This window comes from Macaca thibetana, chromosome 15 (genome assembly GCF_024542745.1).
Source record: "Macaca thibetana thibetana isolate TM-01 chromosome 15, ASM2454274v1, whole genome shotgun sequence".
Classification (NCBI taxonomy): domain Eukaryota; kingdom Metazoa; phylum Chordata; class Mammalia; order Primates; family Cercopithecidae; genus Macaca; species Macaca thibetana.
The window spans coordinates 45489200-45512793 of record NC_065592.1 but is presented as its reverse complement, the minus strand read 5'-3'; the positions used below and the strand labels follow the sequence as shown (position 1 = coordinate 45512793).

The 23594-nt window shown below is 52.6% G+C and overlaps 2 protein-coding genes across 6 annotated transcripts; one reads left to right on the top strand and one right to left on the bottom strand.

Moving 5' to 3' along the window:
• Positions 1-793: 793 nt before the first annotated feature.
• Positions 794-8797, top strand: CA9 (carbonic anhydrase 9). 2 transcript variants are annotated; one of them, XM_050762184.1, is made up of 11 exons: positions 794-1366; positions 2817-2846; positions 3009-3179; positions 3312-3454; positions 3550-3642; positions 5148-5214; positions 6524-6681; positions 7191-7335; positions 7451-7477; positions 8400-8481; positions 8600-8797. In XM_050762184.1, exons 1-11 carry the CDS (start codon positions 1000-1002, stop codon positions 8658-8660), a joined length of 1344 nt encoding a protein of 447 aa, XP_050618141.1. In that variant the 5' UTR covers positions 794-999; the 3' UTR covers positions 8661-8797. The 2 variants fall into 2 exon arrangements, with proteins under 2 accessions (XP_050618141.1, XP_050618140.1); XM_050762183.1 differs by lacking the exons at positions 8400-8481; positions 8600-8797 and having other exon boundaries at positions 7451-7771.
• A 909-nt stretch (positions 8798-9706) lies between these two features.
• Positions 9707-18658, bottom strand: TPM2 (tropomyosin 2). Of its 4 annotated transcripts, none has more exons than XM_050762202.1 (9): positions 17698-18658; positions 17143-17268; positions 13342-13475; positions 13130-13247; positions 12965-13035; positions 12760-12835; positions 12183-12245; positions 11941-12010; positions 9707-9862 (listed from the first exon to the last, which is right to left on the bottom strand). In XM_050762202.1, the coding sequence occupies exons 1-9, from the start codon at positions 17809-17811 to the stop codon at positions 9780-9782; spliced, it is 855 nt and encodes a 284-aa protein (XP_050618159.1). In that variant the 5' UTR covers positions 17812-18658; the 3' UTR covers positions 9707-9779. The 4 variants fall into 4 exon arrangements, with proteins under 4 accessions (XP_050618159.1, XP_050618156.1, XP_050618158.1 ...); XM_050762199.1 differs by lacking the exon at positions 12760-12835 and adding an exon at positions 12427-12502 and having other exon boundaries at positions 17698-17942; XM_050762201.1 differs by lacking the exons at positions 9707-9862; positions 12760-12835 and adding exons at positions 10634-10944; positions 12427-12502.
• Positions 18659-23594: the final 4936 nt, after the last annotated feature.

The following is a 23594-nucleotide window of genomic DNA, read 5'->3' as shown; positions in this document are numbered from 1 at the left end:
GACAGGGTTTGGCCATGTTGCCCGGGCTGGTCCAAACTCCTGGACTCAAGCAATCCACCTACCTCAGCCTCCCAAAATGAGGGACTATGTCTTATTCATTTCCATGTCCCTAGTCCATAGCCCAGTGCTGGACCTGTGGTGGTACTAAATACATATTTGTTGGATGCAATAGTAAATAGCATTTCAGGGAGCAAGAACTAGATTAACAAAGGTGGTAAAAGGTTTGGAGAAAAAAATAATAGTTTAATTTGGCTAGAATATGAGGGAGAGTAGTAGGAGACAAGGCGGAAAGGTCTCTTGGGCAAGGCTTTGAAGGGACTTGGAAGTCAGAAGTACACAATGTGCATATTGTGGTAGGTACTGGGGAGCCAATGAAGACTTTTGAGCAGTTGAGTAACGTGATGAAAAATAAATATAGGTTAAACCTATCAGAGCCCCTCTGACACATACACTTGCTTTTGATTCAAGCTCAAATTTGTCTCCCACATACCCATTACTTAACTCACCCTCGGGCTCCCCTAGCAGCCTGCCCTACCCCTTTACCTGCTTCCTAGTGGAGTCAGGGATGTATACATAAGCTGCTTTCCCTCTCAGCCAGAGGACACGGGGGCCCCAGCTCCCCTGCCTTTCCCCTTCTGTGCCTGGAGCTGGGAAGCAGGCCAGGGTTAGCTAAGGCTGGCTGGCAAGCAGCTGGGTGGTGCCAGGGAGAGCCTGCATAGTGCCAGGTGGTGCCTTGGGTTCCAAGCTGAGTCCATGGCCCCGATAACCTTCTGCCTGTGCACACACCTGCCCCTCACTCCACCCCCATCCTGGCTTTGGTATGGGGGAGGGGGCACAGGGCCAGACAAACCTGTGAGACTTTGGCTCCATCTCTGCAAAAGGGCGCTCTGTGAGTCAGCCTGCTCCCCTCCAGGCTTGCTCCTCCCCCACCCAGCTCTTGTTTCCAATGCACGTACAGCCCGTACACACCGTGTGCTGGGACACCCCACAGTCAGCCGCATGGCTCCCCTGTGCCCCAGCCCCTGGCTCCCTCTGTTGATCCCAGCCCCTGCTCCAGGCCTCACTGTGCAACTGCTGCTGTCACTGCTGCTTCTGGTGCCTGCCCATCCCCAGAGGCTGCCCCGGATGCAGGAGGATTCCCCGCTGGGAGGAGGCTCTTCTGGGGAAGATGACCCACTGCATGAGGAGGATCTGCCCAGTGAAGAGGATCCACCCAGAGAGGAGGATCCACCCAGAGAGGAGGATCTACCTGAAGTTAAGCCTAAATCAGAAGAAGAGGGCTCCCTCAAGTTAGAGGATCTACCTACTGTTGAGGCTCCTGGAGATCCTCAAGAACCCCAGAATAATGCCCACAGGGACAAAGAAGGTAAGTGGTCACCAGTCTCCAAATCCAGGTTTCAGGAGGCTCATGCCTCCCCTCCCATACCCCAGCCTAGGCTCTGGTCACTTAGCGAAGGAGGGGAGCCTGTACTCCCACAGAAGCCCTTCCATAGGTCCCATACCAATATCCCCATCCCCACTCTCGGAGGTAGAAAGGGACAGATGTGGAGAGAAAATAAAAAGGGCGCAAAAGGAGAGAAGTGAGTTGGATAAGATGGGAGAGAAGGGGGAGGCTGGAGAAGAGAAAGGGATGAGAAGTGCAGATGAGAGAAAAAATGTGCAGAGAAAAAATAGGTGGGCCGGGCGCGGTGGCTCAAGCCTGTAATCCCAGCACTTTGGGAGGCCGAGACGGGCGGATCACGAGGTCAGGAGATCGAAACCATCCTGGCTAACACGGTGAAACCCCGTCTCTATTAAGAAATACAAAAAACTAGCCGGGCGAGGTGGCGGGCGCCTGTAGTCCCAGCTACTCGGGAGACTGAGGCCGGAGAATGGCGTGAACCCGGGAGGCGGAGCTTGCAGTGAGCTGAGATCCGGCCACTGCACTCCAGCCTGGGCGACAGAGCGAGACTCCGTCTCAAAAAAAAAAGAAAAGAAAAGAAAAAATAGGTGAAGAAGGAGAGCCAGAGAGTTTGAGGGGAAGAGAAAAGGAGGTGAAATGGGTGCCAGAGGACAAGCAAGAAGAGCTTGTAGAAGTCATCTCATCTTCAGTCTACAATGAGGAAATTGAGGCCTAGGAAGAAGGACACAGCAGGTAGAGAAACGTGGCGTCTTGACTCCCAAGCCAGGAATTTGGGGAAAGGGGTTGGAGACTAGACAAGGCAGAGGGATGAGTTGGGAGAAGAAAGAAGGGAGAAAGGAAAGATGGTGTACTCACTCATTTGGGACTCAGGACTGAAGTGCCCACTCACTTTTTTTTTTGAGACGAACTTTCACTTTTGTTGCCCAGGCTGGAGTGCAATGGCATGATCTCGGCTCACTGCAACCTCCACCTCATGGGTTCAAGCAATTCTCCTGCCTCAGCCTCTTGCCAAGTAGCTGGGATTACTGGCATGCGCCACCACGCCCGGCTATTAGTAGAGACGGGGTTTCACTATGTTGGTCAGGCTGGTCTCCAACTCCTGATCTCAGATGATCCACCCGCCCTGGCCTCCCAAAGTGCTGGGATTATAGGCGTAAGCCACAGCGCCTGGCCTGAAGCAGCCACTCACTTTTACAGACCCTAAGACAATGACTGCAAACTGGTAGGATAGCTGTTTGGCCCACCCAGTTGCGGTGATGAGTTTGAGTGCGGTCTCAAGCTTTGCACCTGGCCCGCTTAAGGCATTTGTTACCGGTAATGCCCCTGTAAGGCATCTGAGTTTGTGACATCGTTTTGGCCGCCAGGAAGGGATTGGGCCCTAAGCTTGGGCGGTTCATCCTTTTCATTTATACAGGGGATAACCAGAGACACTGGCGCTATGGAGGTGAGACACCCACCTGCTGCACAGACCCAATCTGGGAACCCAGCTCTATGGATCTCCCGTCCCACCCGCCGCCTGCCGTCCCATCCCCTCACCTTTTCTACCCGGGCTCCCTGAGTTCCTGACCTAGGCGTCAGACTTCCTCACTAAACTCTTCCACCCCAGGCGACCCACCCTGGCCCCAGGTGTCCCCAGCCTGCGCGGGCCGCTTCCAGTCCCCGGTAGATATCCGCCCCCAGCTCGCCGCCTTCTGCCCCGCCCTGCGACCCCTGGAACTCCTGGGCTTCGAGCTCCCGCTGCTCCCAGAACTGCGCCTGCGCAACAATGGCCACAGTGGTGAGGGGGTCTCCCCGCCAAGACTTGGGGATGGGGCGGGGCGCAGGAAAGGGAACCTTCGCTGCAATGCCTGCCCGGGGATTGGGCTGGCCTTCCCGGGCGGGGCCGGTTTACTTGCCTCTCCCTACGCAGTGCAACTGACCCTGCCTTCCGGGCTAGAGATGGCTCTGGGTCCCGGGCGGGAGTACCGGGCTCTGCAGCTGCATCTGCACTGGGGTGCTGTAGGTCGTCCGGGCTCGGAGCACACTGTGGAAGGCCACCGTTTCCCTGCCGAGGTGAGCGCGGAGCTGGCCGAGAAGGGGCAAAGGAGCGGGGCGGGGCGGGGCCAGGCCAGAGACGTGGCTCTCTGCTACCCTCGTGTCCTCTCCAGATCCACGTGGTTCATATCAGCACCGCCTATGCCAGAGTTGAGGAGGCCTTGGGGCGCCCCGGAGGCCTGGCCGTGTTGGCCGCTTTTCTGGAGGTACCAGATCCTGGACACCCCCTACTCCTCGCTTTCCCATCCCATGCTCCCTCCCGGACTCTGTATGGTGGTGCCAGAGACCCCATCACAGCATGCTCACCCTGGCCCCTGGCTGACAAACTCTTTCACGCACTGTTCGTTCATTTAACACCCACTGTGAACCAGGCACCAGTCCACAACAAGGATTCTGAAGCTGTAGGTCCTTGCCTCTAAGGAGCCCACAGCCAGTGGGGGAGGCTGACATGACAGACACATAGGAAGGACATAGTAAAAATGGTGGTCACAGAGGAAGTGACACTTAAAGCCTTCACTAGTAGGAAAGAAAAGGAAGTGTTCATTGCAGAGGGAACATAATGTGCAAAGTCTCAGAATATGGCCTATTTAGGGAATGGCTCCTGCAGTGCATTAGATATCAGGAAGAGTAATTTCTCTAATACTCCAATGACCCATCATTTCCCCTTTGTGAAATGCAGTGTTTAGTGACCTCTTTGGACCCATAATAATCAAGGCTACATCCACCATAATTAGAGGAGGCCAGTAAAGGGAAGGGATGGTGAGATGCCTGCTAGGTTCACTCATTCACTGATTTTTGTTTTTTGGACAGAGTCTCTCTCTGTCGCCCAGGCTGGAGTGCAGTGGTGGTGTGATCTTGGGGCACTGCAGCCTCCGTCTCCCGGGTTTCCTCCTGCCTCAGCCTCCTGAGTAGCTGGGATTACAGGTTTGTGCCACCAAGCCCAGCTAATTTTTTTTTTTTTGTATTTTTAGTAGACGGGGTTTCACCATGTTGGTCAGGCTGGTGTCAAACTCCTGGCCTCAAGTGATCCGCCTGCCTCAGCCTCCCAAAGTGCTAGGATTACAAGCATGAGCCACCGTGCCCAGCCACACTCACTGATTCTTTAACACCAGCCACACAACGCAAAGTTCAGAGAAATGCCTCTGGCATAGCATGTCAATATGTTCATACTCTTAGGTTTATAATGTTCTTAACATTAGGTTCATAAGCAAAATAAAAAAGAATAATAAATAAAAGAAGTGGCATGTCAGGACCTCTCCTGAAAAGCCAAACACAGAATGATGAAGGTGAAGGCAGAGGTGACACCAACACAAAGGTGTATATATGGTTTCCTGTGGGGGTTATGTATGGAGGCAGCAGTGAGTGAGACTGCAAACATTAGAAGGGCCCAGGTCACTGAGAGCCTAGTATCCTCGTAAAGTGGCCTCTCTCCCTCCCTCTCCAGCTTGTCATTGAAAACCAGTCCACCAAGCTTGTTGGTTCGCACAGCAAGAGTACATAGAGTTTGAGTACTAATACATAAGATTTTAAGAGGGAGACCCTGTCCCAAAAACAACAACAACAAAAATCAACCACCATTACAATTTTACGTTCCCTCAGCATTTTCAGAGCTGAGGAATGGGAGAGGACCATGGGAACCCCCATGATGTTCTGGCCTTCAGCTATGGTCCTTGATACATGCACTCATCTGCCTTACAATGTCATCCCCCAGGAGGGCCCGGAAGAAAACAGTGCCTATGAGCAGTTGCTGTCTCACTTGGAAGAAATCGCTGAGGAAGGTCAGTTTGTTGGTCTGGCCACTAATCTCTGTGGCCTAGTTCATAAAGAATCACCCTTGGGAGCTTCAGGTCTGAGGCTGGAGATGGGCTCTCTCCAGTGCAGGAGGGATTGAAGCATGAGCCAGTGCTCATCTTGATAATAACCATGAAGCTGACAGACGCAGTTACCTGCAAACGGCTGCCTACAGATTGAAAACCAAGCAAAAACCGCCAGGTGCAGTGGCTCACGCCTGTAACCCCAGCACGTTGGGAGGCTGAGGCGGGTGGATCACGAGGTCAAGAGATCGAGACCATACCGGCCAACATGGTGAAACCCCATCTCTACTAAAAATACAAAAAAATAGCTGGGCATGGTGGGTGCCTGTAGTCCCAGCTACTCAGGAGGCTGAGGCAGAAGAATGGCATGAACCCGGGAGGCAGAAGTTGCAGTGAGCCAAGATCGCGCCACTGCACTCCAGCCTGGGTGACAGAGCGAGACTCTGTCTAAAAAAATGAGACAAAAAAACCACAAAAAAAAAAAAAAAAAAACAAGACCAAAAAATGGTGTTTGGAATTGTCAAGGTCAAGTCTGGAGAGCTAAACTTTTTCTGAGGACTGTTTATCTTTAATAAGCATCAAATGTTTTAACTTTGTAAATACTTTTGTTGGAAATCTTTCCCTTCTTAGTCACTCTTGGGCCATTTTAAATCTCACTTACTCTACTAGACTTTTAGGTTTCTGCTAGACTAGGTAGAACTCTGCCTTTACATTTCTTGTGTCTGTTTTGTATCAATATTCATATTTATTTACAAGTTATTCAGATCATTTTTTATTTTATTTTATTTTATTTTATTTTTTTTGTATTTTTAGTAGGGAAGAGTTTCACCATATTGGCTAGGCTGGTCTCAAACTCCTGACCTTGTGATCCACACGCCTCGGCCTCTCAAAGTGCTGGGATTCATTTTTTTATTTTTAATTCGCTCTGGGCTTAAACTTGTGACCCAGCACTTTATGATGGTACACAGAGTTAAGAGTGTAGACTCAGATGGTCTTTCTTCTTTCCTTCTCTTCCTTCCTCCCTTCCCTCCTGCGTTCCCTTCTCTCCTTCCTTTCTTTCTCCCTCTCTCGCTCCCTCAGGCCTCTTCCAGTTGCCCCAATGCCCAGTACTTTTTTTGAGTTATGTCTTATGGGAAGGGCCTGCACTTAGTGAAGAAGTGGTCTCAGAGAGTTGAGTTACCTTGGCTTCTGGGAGGTGAAACTGTATGTCTATACCCTGAAGCTTTAAGGGAGTGCAGTGTAGGTGAGACCCCAACATAGATCCTCTTCACAGGCTCAGAGACTCAGGTCCCAGGACTGGACGTATCTGCACTCCTGCCCTCTGACCTCAGCCGCTACTTCCGATATGAGGGGTCTCTGACTACACCGCCCTGTGCCCAGGGTGTCATCTGGACTGTGTTTAACCAGACAGTGATGCTGAGTGCTAAGCAGGTGGGCCTGGGGTGTGTGTGTGGACACAGTGGGTGTGGGGGAAGGAGGATGTAAGATGAGAAAGAGGAGAAGAAAGAAATCAAGGCTGGGCTCTGTGGCTCTCGCCTATAATCCCAGCACGTTGGGAGGCTGAGGTGGGAGAATGGTTTGAGCCCAGGAGTTCAAGACAAGGCAGGGAAACATAGTGTGACCCCATCTCTACCAAAAAAACCCCAACAAAACCAAAATTAGCGGGGCATGGTGGTGTGCGCCTAGTCCCAGCTACTCAGGAGGCTGAGGTTGGAAGATCGCTTGAGTCCAGGAGTTTGAGGCTGCAGTGAGCTATGTGATCCCACCGCTGCCTACCATCTTTAGGATACATTAATTTATTTATAAAAGATACCAAGGGGCCGGGTGGGGAATACAGGAGATGGAGGATGGAGCCCTGAGGTGCTGGTTGTGAGCTGGCCTGGGACCCTTGTTTCCTGTCATGCCATGAACCCACCCACACTGTCTACTGACCTCCCTAGCTCCACGCCCTCTCTGACGCCCTGTGGGGACCTGGTGACTCTCGGCTACAGCTGAACTTCCGAGTGACGCAGCCTTTGAATGGGCGAGTGATTGAGGCCTCCTTCCCTGCTGGAGTGGACAGCAGTCCTCGGGCTGCTGAGCCAGGTACAGCTTTGTCTGGCGTCCCCCCAGCCGGGGGTCCCTTATCCTCCCATGTGTGTGCCAGTGTCTGTCATTGGTTGTCACAGCCCACCTCTCACATCTCCCTTTTTCTCTCCAGTCCAGCTGAATTCCTGCCTGGCTGCTGGTGAGTCTGTGCCCCTCCTCTTGGTCCTGATGCCAGGAGACTCCTCAGCACCATTCAGCCTCAGGGCTGCTCAGGACCGCATCTGCTCCCTCTCCTTTTCTACAGAACAGACCCCAATCCCAATATTAGAGGCAGATCATGATGGGGATTTCCCCATTGTCCCCAGGGCCTAATTGATTAGAATGAAGCTTGAGAAATCTCCTAGCATCCCTCTCCCCAACCCCCGCCCCCCTTTTTTTAAAGACAGGGTCTCACTCTTGTCCAGGCTGGGGTGTTGTGGCACGATCATAGCTCACTGCAGCCTCGAACTCCTAGGCTCAGGCAATCCTTTCACCTAAGCCTCTCAAAACACTGGGACTGGCCGGGCGCGGTGGCTCACGCCTGTAATCCCAGCGCTTTGGGAGGCCGAGGCGGGCGGATCACAAGGTCAGGAGATCGAGACCACGGTGAAACCCCGTCTCTACTAAAAATACAAAAAATTAGCCGGGCGCGGTTGTGGGCGCCTGTAGTCCCAGCTACTCGGGAGGCTGAGGCAGGAGAATGGCGTGAACCCGGGAGGCGGAGCTTGCAGTGAGCCGAGATCGCGCCACTGCACTCCAGCCTGGGCGACAGAGCGAGACTCCGTCTCAAAAAAAAAAAAAAAAAAAAAAAAAAAAAACAACACTGGGACTGTAGGCATGAGCCACTGTGCCTGGCCCCAAATAGCCCTTTTACTTGGCTTTTAGGAAGGAAAAACGGTGCTTATCTTGCCCCTTCTTGTGTATCCACCCTCATCCCTTGGCTGGCCTCTTCTGGAGACTGAGGCACTGGGGGCTGCCTGAGAACTTGGGGCAGGGGTGGTGGAGTGCACTGAGGCAGGTGTTGAGGAACTCTGCAGATCCCTCTTCCTTCCCAAAGCAGCCCTCTCTGCTCTCCATTCCAGGTGACATCCTAGCCCTGGTTTTTGGCCTCCTTTTTGCTGTCACCAGCGTCGCCTTCCTTGTGCAGATGAGAAGGCAACACAGGTATTACACTGACCCTTTCCTCAGGCACACCCTTCCCCAACCCTGTGTGGAGTCGCTTCATAAAAAGTGCATGCAAATGAGCTGCTCCTGATTAGTCTTCCCTGTTGTGTACACACAGAAGGGGAACCAAAGGGGGTGTGAGCTACCACCCAGCAGAGGTAGCCGAGACTGGAGCCTAGAGGCTGGATCTTCGAGAATGTGAGAAGCCAGCCAGAGGCATCTGAGGGGGAGCCAGTAACTGTCCTGTCCTGCTCATTATGCCACTACTTCCTTTTAACTGCCAAGTAATTTTTTAAAGTAAATATTTATAATAAAATATGTGTTCGTCACCTTTTTTCCCCAAATCAGAAGGATGGTATTTGAATTTCCTATTATTATTAGCACGAACTTAGTGGTAATGCATTTATTATCTTACAGTTCGGAGGTCAGCAGTCAGATGTCAGTAGGGCTTGCTCGTCCTGGATGCTCTAAAAGTAGAATGTTTCCTTGCCCTTTTCAGATTCTAGGAACCACCTGCATTCCTTGGCTCCCAGCCACTTCCACACATCACTCCAATCTCTTGCTCCCATTGTCACAACTCCTACCTCTACACTTGACCTCTTTGTCTCCTTAAGAACCCTTGGGATTACACTGGGCCTATCTAGATAATCAAGGATAATCACCCCATCTCAAAATCTTAATCACCAAGTTTCTTCCCATGTAAGGTAAGAACAATGCACAGGATTAGAACATGGACATTTTGGAGAAGGGGAATATTCTGCCTACCACAGATGCTATCAGGAAGAGGACAGAAATGACTGATACTGTTGGGATGGCTGTGTGTATGTGTGTGTGCAGTGTATGTGTTGAGGGGTAGGGCAGACAGCAGCCCAAGGCTTAACATCACACTCAGGCTTTTGGGTTTTCACCTTGCTCAAAGAAAATGTGTCACCTCTTGCAGTTTTTGCTTCAGGATGTGCTGTCTGGCCCAGCTGGCTGCTGGAACAGGGCGGTGCTATGGATGGCAGCTCCTCAGGCTGTAGGGCACAAAGCCTACGATGTCCCCCAGTTTTGTCAGACTTCCTGCTTCACACAGCCTGTTCACAGCCCCTCCTCAATGAGCCTAGGCCCCCCATCCCAGTTTCCCCTGAAAAGGAAGTCCTAATGCAGAGCAAGGACCCAGGCCCTGCTCATTCAGGGGTCCTTCAAACTCCATTGCCAACACCAAAGAAAGGCTTAAAGGGCCTTGAGAAGCTGGTAACATCAGTTTTATTGGGTTGGGGCAGCAGCCACAGCCTGGCTGTGGGTGGGGCGGGCCCTCACAGGTTGTTGAGTTCCAGCAGGGTCTGGTCCAAGGTCTGGTGAATCTCGACGTTCTCCTCCTTGGCACTGGCCAAGGTCTCTGTGAGGGGAAGCAGCAGGTGAGGGAGGAGGGAGACACAAGGGGGAGACGTAGGGGGGCAGGGCCAGGGGAAGGTGACCTATAAACATTGAGTGGGTCAGGAGACACAGGAAGACACATGCATTCAGGGACCTCAGGGCCCCATGGCAGGGACAAATGGATGGACTGACCAGGATGAGGGCAACAAGACGGACATGGATGCCTCACTCAAGGCCTTAGGGTCATGGAGGTGGGGTGGGGAGGCCTGAGTCATAAACTACTTTATCCTCCTCTTTAGAAGGTTTAAGAAAGTTGGAGACAGAAGGTAAGACAAAGACTGCGCCAGGAAAGGAAGGGCCAGACAGACTTGAGGTAGAAAACAGACCTGCCGCTGCAGTGAAAGCCCCATGTTGCAGATATCCAACATTTTTTCCAAGCTCCATTCCAGACCTTTTGCAACCTTCTTGCCCCTGTCCTGCACCTCACCACCCTACTTCCTTTCCAGTCACTCTGTTTGATCCTGAAACCCCAGCTAAGTGCTCTGAGGTCAGTGATTGGCACCAGAGGGGGTCATGGTTTGACGGGGCTACACGTGTCCACATGCAGCGGTGAGTCAGAGAGCGACAGCCAGGGAGTGCCTGTGCAGAGGGGTTTCAGCGTGGGCCATGGTGTTTTGTGGGTGGGCTCAGTGCAGGGGCTGGGGGTGTCAGTAAGAGTCAGGGTGTCAGGAGTGAACCAGTGCTCCGTGGTGGCGATAGAGGTGCTCTCTGGAGGGCAGGAAAACAGCATGGAGACCAAGTTCAGAGTTTATTAAGCAGCAAAGGGGGGTGGAGGGGACAGGTAAAGGATGAAGCCAGTGCCAGAGTGGGTGGTGGGCATGATAGGGGCTCTCCCTAGGCTGCTCCCAGCCTGGCTGTGCAATGTTGGCAATTTCTGCTCCTCCTGCCTGCTCCCCTCCCCATAGAGAGAATAGAAAGGAGAGGAGAGAAGAGGGCTGAGGTGGCCACGCTGGCGTGGGGCTCAGAGGGAGGTGATGTCATTGAGTGCGTTGTCCAGTTCCTCGCTAATGGCCTTGTACTTCATCTTCTGGGCATAGACTTCATCTGGGGGGGTCCAGGGAGGCAAACAGGTGGGAGTGTGGGAAAGGGAGTGGAGGGAAAGAGGAAGGAGAGAGGGCAGTGGAAAGAAAAACAGAATCAGAGGTGCACAAAGACAGAGTGAAAGAGGGAGGCCAGGGAACAGGTTGGACGGCTGTCGGGAACTCCTTCTCCCCATCTCTACCCCATCTCTTTTCTGTCCTTCTCTGGACCCCAAATTGGCTCTACCCACAGAAGCTCCTGTCTCCCCAGGGAGCTGTGGGCACAGTGCTCTCCACAAGCAGAAGTGCTTGCTTTGCAGGAGAGGGAGGGTGCTGGAGCCAGAAAGCGCAAACCTCCTAAAGCCGGAGGTGAAACTGCAGCTGCCTGAGAAGGCCGGAAGCGAGAGACGTGGGGAAGTGAAAGGGTTATCACAGAATAAAAAGGAAAGGCGACTTGAGCCACAACACCGTTAACAATAGAAATAGCCACAGACTCACAAATCTCTGGATGTTTGCTTTTGCCAAATCTAGCTTAAAACAGTGTTTTCTATGAGTGTTGTCATGCAGACCTAGATGTTCGGTCCAATAGCTCTCTAGTTAATAAGCCAGTCTCTGAGCTAGAACTCTACTGCGTTACACTCGGGGACGCAATTGTCTATATGGGTGCCACTCAGAGTGTGGCATGAGGACCAGCAGCATCGGCAGTACCAGAGAACTAGCTAGAAATGTAAATCCTCCAGCCCAAAGTCAGCAATCTCTTTGGGGCAGAGCCAAGAAATCTGTTTTTAAAAATCTCCCAGTGATTCTCATGCATGCTGAAGTTTGAGAAGCACTGGAGTTGTTGTGCCGTGGGCAGCTACAATTACTTGAATTGTAGACGTGGCCCACAGAGCTGGGGAGTTGGTAGGGTCCTAGGTGGTCCAATCCTAGTTTACTGGTAGCAAATAAAATGGGATGAGAAGGTATGGGACAGACTGATAATCACGGCAGGTGTGGACCTACTTATAAAGGCTTCTTTTACCTTCTAGGTCATCAATGGTTTTCTCCAACTTTGCCACAGACCTCTCAGCAAACTCTGCTCGGGTCTCAGCCTGGGGGTAAAGGCAGGGTGGGAGAAATGGCAAAGAATTAGGCCCTCCCACAGACTACTGCCTAAGTCAAGCTTCTTGCCCATCCCAACCCTCAAGTGTCCTGCCACAGGCTGTCTCTGGCAAGGACTAGGGTGGCTTGAGGGGAGACTGGGAACTGGAAGAGGACTCTCACCTCCTTCAGCTTCTCCTCCAACAGTTTGATCTCCTCTTCATATTTATCTTCTTTGGTGGAATACTTTTGGGGACACACACAGGCCATCAGTACAGCACCACCACAGATCCTTCATTTCTCCATTGTACCCCGTAGGCTCCTGGCCATCTTGCCTCTGTTGAACACCCAGCCCCTCCCTGCCTTGGGCCTCTCACCTCCCTCCCCTATGGGACCCCATCCTCACTGCCCCTCTGCTCCCGTCTACCTTGTCCGCCTGGGCCTCCAGGGATTTCAAGTTGTTGGTAACAATTTTCAGCTCCTCCTCTAGGTCCCCACATTTACTGCAGGGGGTGTGTGGCGGGGGGGGGCGGGGTGTGAGGGCACAGCGAAGCCAGACAGTGGAGATGGCACAGCGGGGGATGGGTGGAGGAGAGAAGAGAAGAGCAAAGTTGTGAGAGTGATAGCAGGCAGGGCTCAGAAGCCCCAGGCCCTTCCTGATCCCCAGCAGCTGAGAAAGAGCAGTCTGCAGTGCTGAGACGGAGGGAAGGTGAGCTGAGAGAAGGCGCCATTGCCCAGAAAGGTTCAGAGGGGTCGCTACCTCCTCCTCTGAGGCCATCAGGGACTTGAGGGCCTGGTCCATGGTTCGAAGTTCCTCCTCCAGCTGTCTGGCTCGGCTGGGGGCAGCGGGCAGGGGTCAGAGAACAGGGCCTGTCCCTATAGCCCCAAGCCTAGGACGCTACCTCCCCACTATGTGGAAGGCCCCAGGGCCAATGGGCCCACTTGCCACCCCAGGGTATCTTTACCTCTCAGCCACCTCAGCTCTCTCCTCCGAGCGCTCCAGCTCTCCTTCCAGGATCACCAGCTTCCTGGCCACCTGAGGGAAGTGAGAAAGAGAGGGTAGATCAGTGGAGAAGGACTGGGCATGTTGCAGGCTGGGCAGCGAGCAGGCAGAGGGGCAAGGCTGTCACCTCTTCGTATTTGCGGTCTGAATCCTCAGCGATGTGCTTGGCCTCCTTCAGCTGCATCTCCTGCAGCTCCATCTTCTCTTCGTCTTTCATGGCCCGGTTTTCAATGACCTTCATTCCTCTGAAAGACAGGGAGAGGGTGAGCGTGGGGTCAGGATTAGCAGAGACAGGCTCCCTCCTCCTTCCCGGACCATCCTCTCCAAGGCCCCAACCACCTCTCGCTCTCATCAGCCGCCTTCTCGGCCTCCTCCAGCTTCTGCAGGGCTGTAGCCAGGCGCTCCTGGGCCCGGTCCAGCTCCTCCTCAACCAGCTGAATGCGGCGGTTCAGAGAGGCCACATCTGCCTCAGCCTGTGGGTCAGAGGTCAGGTGTCAAAAAAGCCTCGTTAGCCTTGGATAAGGATCAGAGAGGCTCCAGAGGATGGCAAGATTCTTCTCAGAAAGAACTGAGGCTTCCTGGTTTCTAGACATTCTATGTAATTTTTTCCCAACCAATCATCTTCTCCCCAGACTGTGCTCCAGTAAAAATGTGCATTCGGCCGGGTGCGGTGGCTCACGCCTGTAATCCCAGCACTTTGGGAGGCCGGGACGGGTGGATCACGAGGTCCGGAGATCGAGACCAGCCTGGCTAACACGGTGAAACCCCGTCTCTACTAAAAAAACACAAAAAACTAGCCGGGCGAAGTGGCGGGCGCCTGTAGTCCCAGCTACTCGGGAGGCTGAGGCAGGAGAATGGCGTAAACCCGGGAGGCGGGGCTTGCAGTGAGCTGAAATCTGGCCACTGCACTCCAGCCTAGGCAACAGAGCGAGACTCCGTCTCAAAAAAAAAAAAAAAAAAAAAGCGCATTCAGGCCGGGCATGGTGGCTCACGCCTGTAATCCCCGCACTCTGGGAGGCCAAGGCGGGTGGATCACCTGAGGTCAGGAGTTTGAGAGCCACCTGGCCAACATGGTGAAACCCTCTCTATTAAAAATAAAAAATTAGCCAGGCATGGTGGTGGGCACCTGTAATTCCAGCTACTTGGGAGGCTGAGGCACAAGAATCACTTGAATCCAGGAGGCGGAAGAGTTGCAGTGAGCTGAGGTCGTGCCACTGCACTCCAGCCTGGGTAAAAAGAACGAAACTCCGTCTCAAAAAAACATGCATTCCTTGCTTGACGAGCTCCGCTCCCCTGCTGCAGGGCCTCTCCTGCACCGTGCACAGTTAGTTTCCCAAAGGTCACCTGCACACGAGTCCTCCTGTTCCCTGTGAGAGCACTTCAAGTGCTGGGGCCAGGTCTGATGCAGCTCTGATTCCTACACAGCAAAGCCTGGCCCAGGTAAGGGGATGGGGGAAGAATCAGGCCAACCAGACGTCACTGCTGCTAAGAATAGCCCGTCACAGAATCAAGCTCAGTGATGCTGGGCATGGTGGTGCACGCCTGTCATCCCAGCTACTCTGGAGCCTAAGGCGGGAGTTCAGCTTGACCCTAGGAGCCCAGCCTGGGCAACATAGCAAGATCCCATCTCAAAAAAAAAAAAAAAAAAAAAAAGAATCAAGCTCAGTGATGTAATCTGTTATCAGCTGTAAGGCAGACTCCCAGCAAGAAGCCCAAGAGCAGGCCTATAAGGGACACCCATGGCTGTAGCAAGGGGCTCCCTGCCAAGGCCAGCAGAGAGCTGGGGGCAATGCAGGGGCAGTGTGAGAGATGTCTACTCAGCCCCTGGGCTTGCAGTAGGAGGCAAAACCATGGAGGTTTTGGAAAAAATTCATAAAAACTGCTCAAACACTGAGAAAAAGGGCAGAGCAAGGCAAGTGCCAATAAAGGAAAATGAGAGGAGCAGCGCAGCCTGGTGTTAAGAGCATCAGCTTTGAGTCAGACTTGTCTTTGAGCCACAGCTCAGCCACTCAACACTTGTGTAACTGTGGGCAACTTATTTAGCCTCTCTAAGCCTCAGTTTCCTCCTTCACAAGTTGGAGTTAACAATAACAGTTCCTTCTTCTTAAGGCTGTTCTGAGATAATCCAGTGTTTCTGATACTCAATTAATCAACAGGACCCCCAGTGAGGTCCATCAAACTAAACAGGTTCTCTTACTCCATGCTACATTCACTGAATTGGGATGTGTAGGGTGGGGGCTTGGGAATCTTCTCTTTTTTTTAAAGCCCCCTAGTGATTTTGATGATATACCAAGCTTGGGAAATCGTAAAATAACATGCAGAAAGCACTGAATACATTGCCTGCACAGGGTCTATATTCCATAAATATTAGATTATCCCCTTTCTCTGTCACAAACAAGGACACAGAGACCCTGAGATTTCAGAGTGGAGAGGAGAGAGGACCTGTGTAGGGGAAGGAGGTGGAGGGAGGGGCTGGGGGCAGCACTTGGACACAGCATAGGAAGCAGGTCCTTGGTAGGACTGTAGGGCAGGAGAAACAGCACCATATATAGAGAGTAGATGGTAGCTTGTCTTCCAGGTGCTGAAGGCACCTGGAGCTTGGCCACCTAGAGTGACAAGGGCCCATCATGGGCACAGGGCCGGATGACTCAGTGTGGAAGGATTCTGGGGACAGCATTGGGGGTTGGGAAGAATCACTGTGGGGAACATTGGAGGACTACCCTAGAGAGAGGTGAGACTGTAAAAGAAAAACTCTTCATGATGGTGGAGTGACAAAAGACTGGAAAGTTTGGGAAGGTCCTGAAGTCCTCATCATGGGACTGATATGTGCCATTTCCTGCCCCTCAAGCTCTTCCCAGTTACAGGGGCTGCTCTCTAGCCACAGGACAGGCACTACTGTCCCCATTAGAAAAATGGGAAGCAAGAGAGAGGGAGAAACTGAGGCACCATGTAAGTTGAGTGCTGTGTTCAAGGTCACCAATAAGCTTGGGCAGTCTTTCCTATCTGCTTCTGGTGCCGTGGCTCTGCCTCCCCACCTCTGTCCCTGTCCCCCCCGCCCCTCCAGCCCCAACCAGCTCCTTGGGTTTCCAATCCTGCCTCCAGCTGCACTGGGCCTTGGTTATTTATAGAGTGTCAGATGCCCAGGGTCGTCTGTGCTAGCAGCTGCAGGTCAGCTCCCTCCCAAGTGCCAGGACTGGTGGAGAACCAAAACTGGAGGCTGGAGGTCACAGAAGCCCAACCCTGGGGGGCTGGGAACATGAGCAGTCGACACAAACAGCAATGTCATCTCTGATGTTCAGACCATGCTTTATGCTAATCTAACCATAGGTTCATCTTAAAACAATCCTGGGTGGAAGGAAGATGGGGAAACTGAGGCAGAAAATGGGGAAACTACCATGTCCAAAGCCATATGGCCATTCTCCTACCTTAAGGAGGGGGTTGGGAATGGCAGGAAGTGAAGTCTGGTTGGGGTTGTGGGTGGGCAGAGAAATCTCAGGGTAAATAACCTGTCCAGGTAGCTGCTTTGGCATCTGTGGCCCTGTCCCTCTGCCCTGTAGCCTGGCGTGGTCTCCAGGCTGACAGCTTAATGAGGGTAAATGAGGAGCCGTTAGAAACTGAGCCGCTGGGGCCCCAGGGCACAGCAGGGCTGTAGAAGCCAGAGGTCAAGGCCAGGGAATTTCTAATGGCCCCTTAGGGTTGTAACTCAAGTGAGGCCTCATCTCTGGATCCCTCTCCCTCCTCCTGCCTGCTAGTACCTCACACCCACATCCCCCCACCCCCAAATGGCTGCAGTCTCCTCTCCAATTTCAGCTGGAGGATTAATTGAGGTAGATGGTAAATTCTTATACCTTCCACCCCCACAATGACTCACTGCTTGATCACTGTACATTCTAAAAGCTGGAACCAAACAGAATTACAGGGCTAAGTCCTCTGGGGGAGTGGTAGGTGGTTTTGATTTATCCACTGTCTTGGATTACTTGTGTAAGGTTACCCTAACCCTGGTTACTGAGATGAAACCATTTATTTCCTGGTGCTGGGGACACAAGGGGATAAGGTGCCCCTAATCCCCTTATTCCCATACCTGGGGGGCCCCTCCCTAGTGCCCTAACTCCTCCCATTGTCCCCCAAGTCCACACTCACATCAGTGGCCTTCTTCTCGGCCTGCTCCAGTTTCTCCTGGGCCTCCTTCACGGATTCAGAATACTTTTCCACCTCATCCTCTGTCCCCTTCAGTTTCTTCTGGAGGGCCTGCTGCTCCTCCTCCAGCTGGGACAGAGGGGACTTGGTCAGCCAGGCTGGGAGGGGGCCCAGGCCCAGAATGGAGACACGGTGCGTGTAGGGGCCCTACTAAGATTTGGAGGCTACTGAGATGGAAGCGAATAACAGAAGAGGGACAGTCCAGTCAAGGGTGCTGGTGGGACTTGTACAGAGAAAAAACTTCAAGCTCCAAGGAGCAGGACCAACTACGCTCAGCAAGGGCAGGAGTGGAAATCAGGGTCCTGAGGCTTCCCCAGGCTATGGGTAGGGGAGATAAGCGGCTCTGGCGAAGGCCCTGAGGGTAATGTGAAGGCCCAGCCCGCACACTGGGTGGGAGAGAGCCCTGGTGGGCAGGCCCAGGGCTGGGGGACCCATGGCAGCAGCCCACCCCTGCCCTTGGCGCGGGGGAGAGCAGGCTGCATTGGGCCCGGCCCTAACCTGCTTGCAGCGGTCCTCAGCTTGTTTCTTGTCGGCTTCGGCCTGCTCGGCGCGGTCGATGGCGTTCTCCTTGTCCAGCTTCAGCATCTGCATCTTCTTCTTGATGGCGTCCATGGCTGCGGTGGGGGGTGGGCAGGCCGGCAGGCGGTGAGGACTGGACGGACTGGGCTGGCTGAGCGGACTGGGTGCACGGGTGGCAGGCGAGGAGGACCAAGCGGAGCTGGGACGTCCCGGCCGCGCGGGCGCCTAAAAGGCAGGGAGGGACCGGGCGGGGCCGGCAACCAGGACCCTCCCCCACCTCGGCCCAAACCTTGTAGGGGCAGAAGCACGGCCCGGCCGGGGGGCGCGCCCGCCCCCTTCGCCCACCCACTGGGGACCGCCTCCCTTGGGGTCCCGCCCCCATTCCCCTCTTCCCCGCCAGCCGTCGGAGGAAAAAGTAGCAGAAGGTCGGCTGGAAAAACTCCGGCGCTGCGGAGGGGAGGGGACCTTTGGGCTGGGGGCTCCGTGCTTCCTCTGAGTGACAGCCGGACCCAGTGGCAGCTGCGGCTGGGGCCCCTGGGGCTATTTCGGGGCGTGAGCTCACGGCAGCTGCCCAGGCGCAGCGACCGGCGTGACCCCCTCAGCTGCAGCAGCCGCTACCCTTAATTTAGAAGTTTCCTGCAAATCCCCCTGGATTAAATGTCTCTTGGGAGGCGGAGCTCCTCGGCAATTTGAGTGCCTCAGTTTACCCAGAGTCCCTCTAAGTTTGCGTTATCGACGTGGTGGTAGTAGCGGAGTCTCATCGGGGGCTTGGGGAAACTGAGGCAGGAGGCGAGCCCAGAGCCCCGGTCGCGGTGCGGAGTGTGGCCGGGCTTGCTGCCCCTGGGACCGGCCTGACCTCTCATCCCCTCGCCTCCCCTCCCAGCCCCCGCCCCTGGAGCCAGGCCCTTCCTGCGAGCGCCCGGCAGCTCAGGACCCAGCTCCCCGCCCAGCCCCCCACGTGTCCCGCATATTTTCCACGCGGTTGCAGCTGGGCTGGTCACCGCGCGTTCCCCGCCCCCGCTCCCACCCGGACGGGTAACGAACCCCTCCGCTCCGCGCCCCCGGCTCGCCTGGCCCCACTCCCCTCCGCGCGCCCTCCCTCTCTTCCCCCGCTCCCCGCGGACGCTCCCCTCTTTCCCAGTGGGCCAACTTTATGCTGAAATTTCTTTTCTGCCCTTTTTTGGGATGTTTCCCCATTGGGAGGCGGAGTCGGGCTGGGGCGGGGAAGGCGTAGGGCGAGGCGAAGAGTCACTGAGCTGCGGGGCGTAGGGGGTCCGGGGCGAGGTGCCTTCTCCGACCCAGGCCGCCAAAGCAGTTCCGGAGCCGGGTCGTGGGGTGCGGGAGTCGGAGGTGCGGGGCGCAAGGGTGTTTGTTTTCGTTTTTCCCTGGGGTGGGGTGAGGGGAGAGGAAGTGGAGAGCCGCCCGGAGGGGAGGAGAGAACAAGCGGAGGAAGCCGGGAGGGAGCTGCTAGCCTCGCCCCTACCCTCCAGTCGTAGAGGGGCGGGAAGCCTGGATTTTGCAGTGGACTGGGGACCGTGGGAACCCGAGGCTGCGGGCCGGGGCGGTAGGGAGGAGGCGTGGAAATGCATTCAGATCTGTTTAGCTGCCTGCTAGCCACACGGAGAGCAACCCTGGCCTGACCTGGCAGTGTTCCTCTAACTCCATGGAAGACCCCTCATCCACCAGTAGCCTATGCTGGACCACTGGGTTTCCCCTGCCCTTTGCGTCTCACATCCCCCTAATCCTGGAGAGGCTGCTTCTACCAATGAGGTTCCTCCTCGGGTCGGTCTGGGCTGGCTTCTGGCCGCTCCTTATGCATTCTCCAGTCTAAGTGTTTTGTAGTTTTACTTCTGGTTCCTCCATTCATTCATTCATTTGACTGTCCCATGACATTGTTGTCAAATATCTTTTAAAAAGTTAATGCGAATATTATCTAAAATCCTCCAAACCCCTCCCTAATCCCTGTTCCCCCACCTTTTTTGAGACGGGAGCTTGCTAGATTGCCCAGGCTGGTCTTGAATTTATGGGCTCAAGTGGTCCTCCCGACTCGGCCTCCTGAGTAGCTGGGATTACAGGCGTGCGGGCACCCTGCCTGTTTTGAGGAGAAAAAAAAGAATCCACATTTCTTAATATGGTATAGAAGCCCTGCTGTTTTGGCTCTTGCCTGCCTCTCCGGCCTCATCTCCTTCCATGCCCAACCTCACCCCCAGTATTCAGACTTGTACCTCATGCTGCATTCGTAATGAGCTACGTGCAGGAGCTGGAAATAGCCATACTTTTCTTAAAGCTTCCACAGTTTATGCATTCTGTTCCCTCTCCCTAAAATGCCCTTCCCCTTGGCTGATTCCTAGTGGCCTTTAAGACTCAGATCAAATATCAGCTTTTCTGGGAAGCCTTCCCTGGCCACTACTCTTCCCACCGCCTCACCTAATAGGTGCGTGTACTTGGTGCGGGCTCTCACCCTCATCCTAGGCCCATGGTATAACTGTTCTTATACCGGTTTGGCGCCTCCGCCGGTCTGTGAGTCCTCAATAGAAACGATTGTTCTCAATTCTGAATCCCCAAGGCCTAGCACAGCACCAGGCATAGAGTTGGCACTTCATGAACATTTGCCAGATGAGTTTTTTATGTACCAGGTTCTGGGTACTTTTCAAATACACTAATATGGTGTGGGTCTTTTGGTCTTAGAACCCTTCACACTCTTAAAAATTATTGAAGACCCCCAAACAGCTTTTTTGTTGAAGTGGGTTATATCTACCAATAGTTGCCATATTAAAATGAAACTTGAGAAAACTTTTAAATATGTATCAATTCGTTAAAAATAACAAAAATAAACTCATTACACATTAACCATGTTAACATAATGTTCTAAATGAAAGATAACTATATTCTCATTCTCCGAATTAATGAGAGTATGGAAATTATTTTAATTTTTACAAATCTCTTTACTCTCCGGCTTCCAAGGGGACAGCTGGATTCTCAATATCTCCTTCATATTTGATCTGTTGCTTTATGTTGGTTACTGAGACATATGAAGAAAATCTGGTCTCACAACAGGTAAGCAATTGGAAAGATTTATTTATTTATTTATTTATTTATTTATTTAATTTATTTTGAGACAGAGTCTCGCTTGGTTGCCCAGGCTGGAGTGCAGTGGTGCGATCTTGGCTCACTGCAACCTCCGCCTCCCAGGTTCAAGCAATTCTCCTATCTCAGCCTCCTGAGTAGCTGGGACTACAGGCATGCACCACCATGCCTAACTAATTTTTGTATTTTTAGTAGAAACAGGCTTTCACCGTGTTGGCCAGGCTGGTCTCGAACTCCTGACCTCAAGTGATCCGTCTGACTTGGCCTCCCAAAGTGCTAGGATTACAGGCGTGAACCACCAAGCCTTGTCTATTTATTATTATGATTATTATTATTTGTTTTTTATTTTATTTTATTTTATTTATTTATTTATTTATTATTTTTTTTTGAGACGGAGTCTCGCTCTGTCGCCCAGGCTGGAGTGCAGTGGCCGGATCTCAGCTCACTGCAAGCTCCGCCTCCTGGGTTCACGCCATTCTCCTGCCTCAGCCTCCCGAGTAGCTGGGACTACAGGCGCCCACCACCTCGCCCGGCTAGTTTTTTGTATTTTTTTAGTAGAGATGGGGTTTCACCGTGTTAGCCAGGATGGTCTCGATCTCCCGACCTCGTGATCCGCCCGTCTCAGCCTCCCAAAGTGCTGGGATTACAGGCTTGAGCCACCGCGCCCGGCCTGTTTTTTATTTTTTTGAGACAGTCTTGTGCTGCCACCCAGGCTGGAGTGCAGCGGGGCGATCTCAGCTCACTGCAACCTCTGCCTCTGAGATTCAAGTGATTCTCCTGCCTCAGCCTCCTGAGTAGCTGGGACTACAGGCATAAGCCACCGCACCCAGCTAACTGTTGTATTTGTTTGTTTGTTTGTTTTGTTTTTTTGAGACAGAGTCTCGCTCTGTCGCCCAGGCTGGAGTGCAGTGACACAATCTCGGCTCACTGCAACCTCCGCCTCCCAGGTTCACACCATTCTCCTGCCTCAGCCTCCCGAGTAACTGGGACTACAGCCATCAGCCACCATGCCCGGATAATTTTTTATATTTTTAGTAGAGATGGGGTTTCACTGTGTTAGCTAGGCTGGTCTCGAACTCCTGAACTCAAGTAATCTGCTTGCCTTGGCCTCCCAAAGTGCTGGGATTACAGGTGTGAGCCACCATGCCAGGCCTGGCCTATTTATGATTTTTTTGAGACAAGGTCTGGCTCTATCACCCAGGCTGTAGTGCAGTGACACAATCACGGCTTGGCTCACTGCAGCCTTGACCTTCTGGGCTCAAGTGTTCTCTCCGACTCAGTCTCCTCCAGTAGCTGGGACTACACATGTGCACCATCATGCCTGGCCTTTTATTTTATTTTATTTTTTTAAATAGAGATGGTGTCCCACTATGTTGCCTAGGTTGGTCTCAAACTCCTAGGCTCAAGCTACCCTCCTGTCTCAGTCTCCCAAAGTGCTGGAATTACAGGCCTGAGCCACTGTGCCTGGCTGATAATTGGCAGTTTCTTAAGGGGCAGTTGCCATGTAGAACCTGAAACAATATCAATGACCTTTTTGTACTGTTAAACTAAAATCCATTGTTTTGGCCGAGTGCGGCAGCTCACGCCTGTAATCCCAGCACTTTGGGAGGCCGAGGTGGGTGGATCACCTGAGGTCAGGAGTTTGAGACCACCCTGGCCAACATGGTGAAACCCTGTCTCTACTAAACCTACAAAAATTAGTCGGGTGTGGTGGTGGCACACGCCTGTAATCCCAGCTACTCGGGAGGCTGAGGCAGGGGAATCACTTGAACCTGCGAGGTGAAGGTTGCAGTGAGCCGAGATTGCACCACTGCACTCCAGCCTGGGTGACAGAGCAAGACTCTGTCTCAAAAAAAAAAAAAAAAAAATCCGTTTTCCTGAACTGCACCTTGATTGGATCTTTTACCCATGCATGATTGTGTAACATCGTGCATTGGTCATATGAAAAATAATTGATTCACTGAGCTATGCAAATCTTCCAAATATTAATGTTTCATTATTTAAAAAATCACAATAGGTTTCAGGCCAGGCGCAGTGGCTTATGCCTTTAATCCCAGCACTTTAGGAGGCCGAGGTGGGTGGATTGCCTGAGCTCAGGAGTTCGAGACCAGCCTGGGCAACATGGCAAAACCCTGTCTCTACTAAAAATATAAAAAGTTAGCTGGGTGTCGTGGCGGGTGCCTGTAGTCCCAGCTACTCAGGAGGCTGAGGCAGGAGAATTGCTTGAACCCAGGAGGTGGAGGTTGCAGTGAGCTGAGATTGCACCACTGCATTCCAGCCTGGGCAACAGAGTAAGACTCTGTCTTAAATAAATAAATAAATAAATAAAAATAAAATAAAAAATCACAATAGGTTTCAACAGTAAAGTCTTTGTTTTTCTTCATAGTATTATACTGGAGAACAGTAAAGTCTTTAAGTTTTAAATTTTGGAAAGCTGTGAAGCTCATGTAGCAAATACAAGTATTCGAAAATTCTACTTTTCACTTGAAAGCCTGAACTGTATCATTGGCAACAAACACTGTCAGATTTTTCCCTGAAGTGACAGACTCACTTTGTTCCTTTTTATAAAAGTTCTGCCAGCTACCTAAGTCTGATAACCAGTTTGTCGGTCATTCTTTTGAGTAAACGTGGCATTCCACAAACAAGCAGCTAGTTCAGCTCGGAACTCAAAGAATGGTCTAAGTTATTTCCTCCTGAAAACCATCATACCTTGGTATGCAAAATGCCTTATGCATACTTCCCACTTTATCAGACAGAATGTTGAAAAGACTTTTCCTGCAGGATTAAGG

Bases quoted from the DNA above. Each gene is read 5' to 3' on its own strand.
- CA9 (XM_050762183.1), top strand. From the start codon at position 1,000: ATGGCTCCCCTGTGCCCCAGCCCCTGGCTCCCTCTGTTGATCCCAGCC. The intron at 1,367-2,816 runs GTAAGTGGTCAC...TCATTTATACAG, and splicing joins TGCCCACAGGGACAAAGAAG to GGGATAACCAGAGACACTGG. The intron at 7,336-7,450 runs GTACAGCTTTGT...TTTTCTCTCCAG, and splicing joins TCCTCGGGCTGCTGAGCCAG to TCCAGCTGAATTCCTGCCTG.
- TPM2 (XM_050762202.1), bottom strand. From the start codon at position 17,811: ATGGACGCCATCAAGAAGAAGATGCAGATGCTGAAGCTGGACAAGGAG. The intron at 17,269-17,697 runs GTTAGGGCCGGG...CCTCTGTCCCAG, and splicing joins CTGAGGACCGCTGCAAGCAG to CTGGAGGAGGAGCAGCAGGC. The intron at 9,863-11,940 runs GTAAAAGAAGCC...TTCCCCTCACAG, and splicing joins AACCATTGATGACCTAGAAG to AGACCTTGGCCAGTGCCAAG.